Below are 11,999 nucleotides of genomic sequence, written 5' to 3'. Positions count from 1 at the left end.
CCGCGTGGTCCCCGCGGGTTTGCGCCTGGTGCCAGCTCGGCACGTGGTCAGTCTGTTCGGTTTGATAGTCAGTGTGACAGTCGGTGGTTTCGAATTGTGTCACAGAATCATATCATGGAATTTGAGGGGTTGGAATGGACCTTACAGATCCTCTAGTCCCAACCCCCTGCGCAGGGACACCTCCCACCAGAGCAGGTTGCTCAAGACCTTATCCAGCCTGGCTTAGAACATTGCCAGGGTTGAAGCATCCACTACCTCCCTGGGCAACCTGTGCCAGTGTCTCACCACCCTCGCAAGAAAAAGCTTTTTCCTGATATCTAGCCTCCCCTCCTTTTAATTTGAATCCATTACCCCCGTCCTATCGCTAATCATGCTTCCAAATCTATATTCTTACAGTGTTCTTTGCCATACTGCTCAGGAACAAGTGAATTGAACGCTGTGGCCTTTGCTGTGCACTACAGGTCTCCAGTCCATGTGGAATAGCACCAAGAAAATATCCATCCTAGCTGTTTAATATAAATACTGCTATTTTCAGGTGCAAAGTATACTTATGTATATACTCCAAGTATCTCCATCTGAGTATACTCCAAGCTCTGCCAGGGGAGGTTTAGGTTGGATATTAGGAAGAGATTTTTTTAATGGAGTGACCAGGCATTGGAATGTGCTGCCCAGGGAGGTGGTGGATTCACCATCCCTGGAGGTTTTCAAGATGGGACTGGATGTGGCATTTAGTGCCATGGTCTAGTAACGATGGTAGGATTGGACTCGAGGATCTTTGAAGTCTCTTCCAACCTGGTTGATTTTATGATTCTATGATTCTTATGATTTGCATGTTTCATCTGTGTATCACAGCTTCTTTACAATGGAAACGTGATTGGAGCTCTGGGAATGATTAACCAAGAGGTGTAAAAGCAAGTTGCCTTGTGATGTGGAAGGTCTGTGTCCCCACTCTGCAGAGAGTATTTGGGGAAAATAATGCTGCTTTGCTTTACCAGGATACAGCTAGGACAAGTGCAGCAAAGGTTGGGATGTACCTGGATACCTGCGTGGTGGTGGGGCACTTAAATAACCACCTCCAGCAAAAAAAGGCAAAACAAAGTCACTAAAATAAGAACATGAAGGGATGAATAGGCAAGGGAATCCCTTACAGGACTGGAGGTGGTGACTGAAGTGGCTGCTAAAGGATGGGAAGTACAGAGGTCGTGCTGTGCCCCTGGTTGATGCTCCTTGCTGCAGCAGCCATGACAGTTTATCACATGACCATGAAGCAAAGGTGCTGAGGGACACCCAGCACCAGAAACAGAGAACATTGTTGAGGTAGGAAAGAGCTTGTGGAGAGAAGGAACCAAACAGACAAACACCTGGGCTTGACTGAAGAGGGGTTTGGGTTGATAAGGCCCCTCTGTTGTAGGTTCTTCTCTCTGTCAAAGTAGTATAAGCCCTGTAGAGCCATTCAAGAGACCTACTATTAAAAATTAAATCCCTTAATTATGTAGTAGTGCACTAGGAGAATTATTTGCATGTGTATGTGGGAGAGGTTTTTCCACTTTCTCTAGGGAGGTGAAAATGAGCCTTGTGTAAGAGCTTAGGCATTTTTCAGGGTATTAAACTCTCTACAGCATAAGTATGTTGAAAAGGTTTTGGTTTTGTTCAAATTGGTACATTCTTCTGGACCACAAGGTTACTCACCCAGTCACTTAAACCCCAAGAAATACACTTGGATTTATCCATAACTATTTTGCCTGCTTAGCAGGGAGTCTGCTGTGGCATTGCACGGCCCAGGTACAGACAATGCAGTATGTGCTGTGCAGTATCAGTAATGACCTGTTTGTTTTGAGACCCTGTTACTACTTCTGTAGGAGTAATGGAAGCGAATCCTAAAGGACATAATGCTATTGAATTTCTCCCCGTATTTTAATCTTTGCATGAGGTTCACCTTGCACCTTGTTTTCCAGCTGTGCTCATACACGGAGGAAAGGCAATAATTCCTCTCTTTTAATGTTTTCCAGGTTATTCAGAACTAATTCTCATGTCAGCAGAAAGCTCAACCATCACAGTTCGTCTCATTCGCTCCTTTGAGCACCGGAATTTCAGACCTGTGGTGTACCATGGAGTTCACTTGGATCAGACAGTAAAGGAGTTCATGACTTTTGTGCTGAAGGGTAAGAGGTGTTTGTTGCAGTCATTCCTCTCAGTCTCGTGTTGCTGTCTCTGCACAAGGAAGTGGAGGGGAGCAAATGAATGGGGATTCTGTGGCTTTGGTAGAGATGACACATTTGTGTTTGTGCTTTCATCCCTTGGATGAAAGGTCTGGAGTTAATCATAGAATCAGAATTTTAGGGATTGGAGTGGACCCTATAGATTGTCTAGTCCCAACCCCCTGCTATGGGCAGGGACACCTCCTTACTAGACCAAGTTGCTCAAGGCTTCATCCAACCTGGCTTTGAACACTGCCAAGGTTGGAGCATCCACTATCTCCCTGGGCAGCCTGTGCCAGTGTCTCACCACCCTCACAGCAAAAAGCTTTTTCCTAATATCTAACCTAAATTTCCCCTCTTTCAATTTGTACCCATTTCCCCTTGTTCTGTCACTGCAGCTCCTAACAAAAAGTCCCTCTCCAGCTTCCCTGTAGCCCCTTCAGATACTGGAACTGCTCTGAGGTCTTCACACAACCTGCTCTTCTCCAGGCTGAACAGCCCCAACTTCCTCAGCTTCTCTTCATAGGGAAGATGATCCAATATTCTTATCAACTTCATGGCCTCCTCTGAACTTGCTCTAACAGTTCCATGTCCTTCTTATGTTGAGGACACCAGAACTGTGTGCAGTATTCCAGGTGGGATCTCATGAGAGCAGAGTAGAGAGGGAGAATCACCTCCTTTGTCCTGTTGCCCACACTCCTTTGGATGCAACCCAGGATTTGGTTAGCTTTTTGGGCTCTTAATTAAAGCTCTTACTAAGAGCTTCCATGGTCACTGTGCCTTGCCTAAATTTGGATAGACTGCTTCCTGTGCCCAAATCCCCACCTTTAGTCCAAAAGAAACAAGGGCATTGCCACATTTGGCTCAGTGCCTCAGGCTCCTTGAGTGATGCTGTCAGGCAGATACTCATAAATTAATAGGAATAAATTAATAGAATTTGGAGAGCCTTTGATCCTAGGGAACTACTCCAATATGTGGAATGTGGGAACACAAGTCTGTTTGCTATTTGTGAGAAGAGAGAATCCTGTAAAATTGTTTCTGACACTGTGAGGTCTCACTGTCCATGTCTCTTTCTGAGTTTCTGTCTCCACCTTGAGCTTTGTGGTGCAGATTCACTCATCAGTGAGCTCTCTGTTTCTGAAGCCTTGTAGAAAGTGACAGTGTGTCCAAAAGTTAATTACCTCAGACAGCCCACGCAGCGACTTAGGGTGTTACCTGAATCTTGCAGGTATATTTCCACACATCTAAATGGAGACATTCAAAGAGTACAGAATGACATAATTTCTTTTTTCATTAGGTCGTCTTAAACAAGTCTTGAACTGTTACAGATGATAACACTTGAGCAACTCCTATGCCATTGGGACTCAGGGCTGCATTGGTTTTTTGGCAACTTCCACTCAGTGATAGGCACGGCAAGATCTTAGCATGCTTTTAGAAAACTACAAGCACTTCAGAACATATGGTACAGCTGCTGTTAGGAAGAAGAAAATAAAAAACAATGCTAAGAAACTTGCTTTTGATGTGTGCTCATTCCACAGAGGGATAGTGCTGTTCCTGGTCAAAAAAATCATGTTCCTTCCTTTACCGTAATCTGTTTGGAAGGTAGAGTTTGAGATAAATTGTTAAACTACTAATGAAATTGTAGTTTCAGCACCCCACAGGTGGCTGAGCCTTCTGAGGCCCTGGCTCAGTCCCTGGGTGTCACTGGGAATACTGGCACCAGGGAGGGTGTCAGTGTTCTTGCAGTTACTTAAGGGCTGTGTCCTGCATGCAGCTAAAGAGTTAATTTTCTACAGTTTGGCTTCCTTTTCGTGGCTGGTTCTCATGCCTGTGTTTACTGAACGACTCGGTTATGAATGACAGTTGTCAGCTGTTTGTATAAGGTAGAGAGAGATGCTGTGCAAACCAGTAAGAGAATATTCCTGGCAGATTTCTGAAGGCTCAGACTCCCGTGATCATATCCTAATTGCACTGACTCACTGTCCTCATGGGTTGTTTTGTTCAGAGGGACTTCATGCTCAAGTGAGGTTAATCAGATAGGGAGTTACTATAGAATCTGAGCCAAAGGTTGTGTTTTAGTATTGGATGTTCAAACAAGTCTCCTGTGTTGCAGATTTATTTTGATGTAAAGGATGTCCAGAATGCATACGAAGCACAATAATGAAAAGTAAAATATTGGAAATAAAGAAAAGAGAACTTTGTTTTAACTTGGTGCTTTTATTTTAATAGATGTGGCTTCAAGAGCAGGACTTCCTCCTCCTTTTAAAAATTACAAGTATGGTAGGTGGTTTTTTGCTTGCTTTAATTGCTGTAAAATGAAGACATAATATTTCATATAATTTAAAAGATAACTGCTGTAGAACACTCATGCTGGTGCCAGTGGCTGCCTGCATTTACAACTCTATCCAGCTCTTGTAGCTGGGCTTATGCCACTGGGAATGTGTCCACAGAACTTGACCATTATTTTGAAGATCTGCACTCATCTTTGAATTACGCTGCATGTGGTATACATTATTTGCTATTTGGTACTGAAGGTTTTTGGTATTAGTTTTTTACTACTTTTGTAAGTGCCTTTAACTCTGTCTTGACCCTAATGAGCAGCTTGTGGTCTCAAACACTTTGAAACTGTAGTTCTCTATGTATTTATGTACTTCTAATGGTGAAGTCAGAAAGGATGGTAAAGCAGGAGCTGAAGGCAGTAAGCAGAAAATGCTTAAGATTTATATAATTTAGTAATTTACACAATATAGGAGAAGCAGGGGAATGTTGCTCAGAGTAGATATGCAAGCTGTTAAGTACAAGCTGGTGCAATGAAATAGCCTGGTGTGAAATTTATTTTGACTTTATCCTCTAATGGAAAACTATGTGTGTATCTCCTTTTTGTGAAGATTGGCATGAACATGTGCAATTCATCTGTTTGGGACAGAGTAAATTTAAAATAGGCTAAATGACTTCCTTTCTTGGAGTTTGTTAACTTGGGTGTCAGTGACATATCTTTTCCTAAACTTGGCAATTCTGAAAGTTCTTTTGGGATTTTGCTGCAAAATGATCCTATGTCTCCCATGTTCTTGGAGTTGCAAAACTCCTTCCTCTACAGTGATTCAAAGAATTGAATGAGGCACCTGCTTGCTAATTGCCTATTAAAAAACAGAAGTCAAGGATTTAATTTTGTGCTCTTGCTGATGGTGAAACAAATAGTGCAAAATTAAACCTGAAAAAGAGTTAAGAATCAAGGCTGATGATGCATCAGCAGCAAGGACTTGAATGTTACTAGTAATTTTAATGTTACTTAAGGTATTAACATCTAGGTAACTCTTAAGTTTGAATTTGAAGGTGCCCTTCATCCCTTCTGTGGTTTGGCTAAATGAGGCAGTTCTGTCTAGAACTGCTGCTAACAATTGTATTCCTGGTGTTGCCTGTCCCTGATGCTAGTTCTTTCATTACTTAGAGATCACTTTGGTTTTTCCCAAGGCTTATGTTGTGGCTGAGTGCCTCATTGTACCTTGGAGGACTGAGCATAACTTTAAAACTTGTTACACCAGTTACTGGGGGCCTACTTGTACCAGGATGGTGCTAGCTGCTTGAAAATTTTCACACAGGAAAATCAAAGCCAATTTCCTCACCTTCCCCTTAGGCTGCCAATCATCCAGGTTCGTGTTTCTGGCATCTCTACTGTCTCTACAGTGTCCTACAGTCTTGCTTGTATTTTTGTGATGAAAGGGCAGTGGAACTTCTGCATGAATAGAATCACAGAGTATTCGGAGTTGGAAGGGACCCATGAGGATCAGCAGGTCCAACTCTTGGCCCTGCACAGGACATTCCCAAGGATCACACCATGTGCCTGAGATCATTGTCCAAGTGTTTCTTGAACTCTGGCAGGCTTGGTGCTGTGCCCACTTCTCTGGGGAGCTGTTCCAGCGCCCAACCAGGAATAGCATCAGTAAGAGTAGATTTTCCCTTCTGCTTTGTTCGGCAGTGCCAGAAATAGTTGGATCTGGCTGTCTCTCACCTTGCCTGTTTGAGCTTCCTTCTCTCCAGAATGCAGCATCACTTTCTTCTTTTACCATCATATATAATGCCATCACACTTTTCCTCTTGGATTGGTGCTCTGACTCACATCTCAAAGTTTATGACTTTCATTTTCTTTTCATTTCTTTGTACACATCATTCTTGTCCTTAGTGTAGAACTCTTCTCAGTCACTCTTGTTATCTTCCTTCCCTGTCTTTGCCATTTTTTCACTGCTGTTGGCAGCCTGGATGCCAACTTGTCCTATAAGCTGCTTCTCAGTTCTTTTCTCCATGAATGTGGAGCAATATGGAAAATGGCTCACAGAATCAGACTTAGAAAGTGATTTCCTATCTCTTGTCCTGAAACACCTATTATCAGAAAACGCAAGATAAAAACTTGGCAGTGATTGAGTGGGACTAAATGGAGGTGAAATAGCAAAGGGTAGTGAGAGGACAGACATAAGACTTAAGCTGGGATGAGAAGAGACTGTAGTTTCATCCCTGTAACAGAGTTAGATAAGCCATTTAAAAGCTCAGATGAAGACATGGCAAACTGCTGTGTGCCAGTGGTGGAGTTGTGAACAAGTAAAAGTGAGACAGTAGTTCAGGGAATGACTGGGGAAAGACTAGAGAACAGAGAATGTGGCAAAGTAGACAGAGAAACTTAAAACTAACAGGCAGAAGATGAGTTGTATTTTCTGTGGCAGAAAGGTTTAATGGTTGCAGTGTATTTTTGATGGGATTGCTTGGTCTTTTTGCAATGCTTCTATGCAATTGCAATATCTGGCAATTGCAACTTAATGTGTTACTTGCTCGCAATACTGCAGTTATTACAGAATGCTGAGGCTATTGTCTCAGTGACCTCTGCAGAGGGAATGCAGAGTAGTTTTTACCTTATGTGTTGTTTTAAATACAGTGTTCTAAACGGGCCAGAGTGGTATGGAAGCAAAATTCTGAGGGGAAATGTGATCTCTGTAATTCTGAACATCTGAGTACTTGCTTTGGGGAGTTTGAAAGTCGTTTTAGCCTATATTTAACTTTATTGCATCCTTCTCTTACCAGACTATTTCAACACATAGTGTTCAATTAATGCACAAAACCAAACTAGAACAGAAGATGAGCAGGCAAGCTGAACTGGTTTTTCTTCTTTGCTGGGAAGGGATCGATGTATTACTCTAAATTTGTTCAGAGTTTGATTTCTGCTTTTTTTTAAGCACTGCATGGACATCTTCTGACTTCTAGTCCCTCTGGATCTTTGCGCTTATCTGGTTGCTTTAGTGACCACATTATTTTCCCCTGTTTTTCCCTTCTGTCAACAAAGCCCTGCCCACGTTCCCAGATGAAAGCAATATATCTTTCTTTTTTTGTATAGCATAATTTCTGAAAGTACTACACTGCACAGACTTATCAGAGATGAAAAATGCTGACGAGGGTATAGCATTAAAAAGACAAGAGGCTGTACATGTTCATGGAAAATGAACTTGCTTAACAAAATTTCTACCGTGGGTGATTTATTCATGAAGGAAAATTTCAAAGAATGATGTGAAGTGGTCAGGTTACTGTATCTTAATCTTTTGCTGCCTATCAGCTTAACTGTAGTAGTCGTAGTAGTGTAGCATAAATGCTGTTTGTCCTGCCCTAACTGCAGGTGTAAAACCTGTTAGGTTAAAACATCCTAAGTGGCATTTAAACTGATGTGTTTTGACTAGCAATTGGGACGGTCATTAGTGAGTTATTGTAATTCACCCAGCAGGCAGAAGCCCAACAGGATTTGGCACCTTAATGTTGCATTGCCTGGGTTAAGGCTGTGGCTGCAGGACTGGGAGATTAAGATGCTTTCTCCTCTTTCGGGTTGAATACACAAAGTTGTTCATAACAAAAGATTTTGAAGCATCCCCCTTTGTTTGTCTGTCTTTCCCCAAGTACAGCTTTGTGTTATCTGCTTATTAAGCCTTTTTTAAGGAAAACATTGTATTTTCTTTCAGATACAATGAAGATTATTCACCAAGCACACAAATCTAAGGTAAGCTTATTAGCTGTGTTCTTCCCCTTCATGCTTTAGTGCAGGCAGATCTCTGCACTGTCAAACAAGACTGGGGCAGAGGCAATCAGTAAATTCTTATTCTTATCTGTGTATTCTGGTTCTCTGATTTGTAGACTGGTGAACTTGTAGTGAGTTTGGAAGATGATGACAAACTGATTTTGAAAGAAGACAGTACACTGAAAGCAGCTGGAGTAGGTAGGAGTACATTTGTATTGACTGAAGGTGCTGCTCATTGTGGTTGCATAAAACTGATAAGTGGCTGATTATGTTTGGATAGGCTGCTGAAAAGTAAATGTTATTCCTGATGCTCTTTACACGACTTGGTAATTATTCAGGGAAGAATTATTCAAATCATTGGTCTGAGGGCAGCAGGTATCTGCACTCCAAATGTTCAGAATGCAAATTGTGATTTTTAGAGGGTATGCTTATAATTCTGCTGAGAGTAATTTTAAATGATTGACAGATAGGTTATTAGTACCGTGTCTGCTTAGTCTTATCAGTAACATTTAAACTGATGTTTTGGTTAGAAATGTAAGTAGTAGAACAGGCATGGAATAATGAAATAAGATTAGATTTGTTTAATGTGCAGCATACAGTGCCTGATAGCCAAATTGCTCAGGAAAGCTTGAGCAGTATCATTTAGAGAATGTGCTGCACATAGCAAAGAGTTGGAACTTGACCTGATTTCTCACATTTTGACAGGAGACTACATATAGGGCATGTCTTTTGGTAATAATGTAAAGAAATGTCTGTCATGATAAAATTGATGGTCCCTGGATGTCCTTTGGGCTTCTCATGAACGTGGCTGAATGACTTTGTGGCAGCTTAAGGGATGGAGTTGCATTCCACCTTGGTGTGGACGTTTGCTCAGTTGAATGTGATTTGCCTGAATGCAGCACTTAGCTGCCTGTGCTCAAAGTGCAGGGGCTTCACCGAGGATGCTCCCTCTTGTTCCTGGTTGCTCCCCAGCTACTGAATGGGATTTCTTTCTCATAGGTTTCTTAGCTCTTTTGTTTCCTGCCATTTACTTTCTGGTTTTAAGTGACTTGGGATGTCTCTTCCATGTTTTTCTCTGGGGTGAACAGCAACTGGTCTCAGTATACCTTTCCTAAAGGTTTTTGGGTGTTCCAATAACATGAATCATAGTTATTATCTGGCTGCTTTTACTAAACCAGCTCTTTTAATCTGTAGGGGAAAAAGAAAAGGATTACCTGCACTCAAGCCTTATAGATTTGTAATTTAGTTAGCAGAAGATTCATTTAAGCATGATTTTTATCTACTAAGGCATAAGAGGCAATGCAGTTCAGCAAAGGGAATGATGAGAGTGCCAAATGTTGAATTAGAAACACTGTCAGAGCTGTCTTCTTTCAAAAAGATACTGATAAATATTTGTCTGTATTATCCAGCTTTGAAACTGAGTTTGTAGCTACAGCAGTGAAAAGTTGGATGTGGTCTCAAAAAAGGTGTCAAAACATCAGACTAAATGTTACAGTGAAAGAAAATAAGAATAGAGCAGCCTGTTCTGTGTCCTTGTGCAAAGGGAGGGGTGGTTTGTTCAGCATAGAAAATTATTTAAAACTGCTTTTTTTTTTTTTTTCCAGAATAACCAACAGCAGATAGTGGCTAGTGTATAGAGGATATTCGTGTAGAAGAGGAAGTCCCTTTCTTTGGAGCATGCATTTTGAATTTTGATATGTTCCAGCCTATCTTGGTGTGAAAATTAGCTAAGTTAGGAGTGGAGTCTTTGTAGTAAAATCTCGAAGATTTTACTTTTCAACAGGAAGCAGAAAAGAGTAAAGAAAGGAAGTAAAGTATGACAACATACACCACTGGTCCTCTTTGTGTATTGTTTCTTAAATCCATAAAAAGATTTGAAATCTCCTATTGAGATATTACATTTTGCAACATCTAGTTTGGACAAGATTTCCTAGAATAAAACAGAGAATCTCCATGAGAAAACCTGGGAAATTCTGAAACATGCAGAACGTTTTTTCTAAGCTGCAGCTAATTGCCCTTGGCACTACACAGGGTTGGGCTGGAGAGTTATAAATTATGAGGACATTAGATAAGTATCCTCAGGAAAGCCTCTGTGGTAGTGATTATTATTACAGTTATTATGTAGTCAGCAAAGTTAATGCTTGCCTTTTTTTTTTTTAAGCAGGCTGTATGTTAATAAAGTGTTCAATATTCATTGCAAACAGTCTTGTCTGTTTTCTAGTTGAGATTCTAAAATCCCTTCTGCTCTTTTTTCCCCTCCTTTACAAGACAGGCAGACTTCATTAACTTAAGGTTTAATTTAAAAAACGAATGTGGAACTTATTGGCTCAGCACCTTGAATTCCATGTTTAATAATTGTGAAGGCTTTCCATCAGATTTGTCTCTGTTCTGAATTAGTAATGTTGCTGACTTATTGTTTTAGAAGAGGAAGTCCTTGACCTACTGGGTTGAAAGAATTGTGACTGCTCTGAACCTTTGTGGGTCCTTTAGCTCTGCCATATCCCCTGTGAATAATTAGAGGTATTTGAAGGTATTGCTGGAGAAGCCAATTTGTGTCTTTCACTTTGCATATTGTTGAAGCCTCATGAATTAATCATCAGCAGGGCAAAAAATTAACTTCTTCAGACACATATTTTGATGGGTCATGAGGGAGAATGTAAAGTGATCTGTAAAATATTCTACTGATCCTCTAAGTATTAAATTATTATACCTACAGGCTAATTTAATGAAAAAAAATAGTTTCTTTTCCTCTTTGCTAACAGAAAAATGCACAGAAAAGATAATATCATGTTTTATTATTTTCCTAGCACTTGAAGGTGTTAGAAATGCAATCACTTAATTTGCTGGATGCTTATACAAACAGTTCTGCAGGCTGTGTTAAACTAATCTTGAGGGGTCTTGTGCACATATTTACTTCTCTGTGTTCGTGTTCTTGGTGTTTTTGTTTGTTTGGTTTTTAACAAGGTTAAATAACATCTTTAATACTGGAATCTTCTTTGCAAAAATACGCGGAGGAAAAAACCCAAACTCGGCGGTGATTTATAATTGCCTTTGACCAAAAAAGTTGCAAATTGTCTTCTAAGAGCCTAAGTAGGTGGCTGCTGTTGGGTGGTTCATTTACTGGGGTGCTAAATATTTAATTTTTCATTCGTTCCAGCAAATGAGACGGAATTAGCATTCTTCTGTGAGGAAGATTACAGAAACTACAGAGCTAATCCTGTTTCGGCCTGGTGAAGATCCCAAGAGACTGTTTTGTTTTCCCATACCTGTTGTAAATTTTCCTTATTCTGCTTAATGAGGATTTTTCTGAACGATCAATAAATCCTGGAGGATTGCTTTGCAAACAGTGCAGTTCCCTTCCTTTAGAGATTAATTTCTGTGCGTGTGCTAAGGCTGACGGAAGGAAAGCTGGGGGACATAAATGACTTCTTTTCTTTCTCATGCTTCTCTTCCCTTTGCTTGCCTCTTGCACGGCAGGCAGTGCCATCTCTGACCTGTGACAACGTTCTGGGTGTGATCCTGCAGGAGGCACTGGCTGCATGTGGAGATTGTACAATGCACAGTGAGATCCCATCACAGTACTAACTTCTAATGAAAATGAAGAGAAACTTGCTTCAAACGGAACGAAACGTTTCATGACCAAATCACTGGGTATTTTAAACTGCTTGAGAAGAGAATCTCTCTGTTTCAAGTCATAGCTTTACTTCTCTCATCTTATGTTTGGCCTCTTTTGTTTAAATAGTACAGGCTGG

At 40.9% G+C, this 11,999-nt stretch overlaps 1 protein-coding gene across 1 annotated transcript; it reads left to right on the top strand.

The window, feature by feature from the left end:
• The first annotated feature begins 2,014 nt into the window (after nucleotides 1–2,014).
• On the top strand, nucleotides 2,015–11,650 carry LOC103805591 (chromosome unknown open reading frame, human C2orf76). Its single transcript, XM_009078247.1, has 5 exons — nucleotides 2,015–2,162; nucleotides 4,428–4,478; nucleotides 8,192–8,229; nucleotides 8,364–8,445; nucleotides 11,405–11,650. Exons 1-5 carry the CDS (start codon nucleotides 2,030–2,032, stop codon nucleotides 11,479–11,481), a joined length of 381 nt encoding a protein of 126 aa, XP_009076495.1. The 5' UTR covers nucleotides 2,015–2,029; the 3' UTR covers nucleotides 11,482–11,650.
• Nucleotides 11,651–11,999: the final 349 nt, after the last annotated feature.

Source organism: Acanthisitta chloris, unplaced genomic scaffold (assembly GCF_000695815.1).
Source record: "Acanthisitta chloris isolate BGI_N310 unplaced genomic scaffold, ASM69581v1 scaffold2597, whole genome shotgun sequence".
NCBI classification, from domain to species: Eukaryota; Metazoa; Chordata; class Aves; order Passeriformes; family Acanthisittidae; genus Acanthisitta; species Acanthisitta chloris.
This window is presented reverse-complemented; position numbering and strand designations above follow the sequence as displayed.

Coding starts and splice junctions, on each gene's coding strand:
- LOC103805591 (XM_009078247.1), top strand. CDS start 2,030: ATGTCAGCAGAAAGCTCAACCATCACAGTTCGTCTCATTCGCTCCTTT. Junction 2,163..4,427: donor CATGACTTTTGTGCTGAAGG/GTAAGAGGTGTT, acceptor TTATTTTAATAG/ATGTGGCTTCAAGAGCAGGA. Junction 8,230..8,363: donor ACCAAGCACACAAATCTAAG/GTAAGCTTATTA, acceptor TCTGATTTGTAG/ACTGGTGAACTTGTAGTGAG.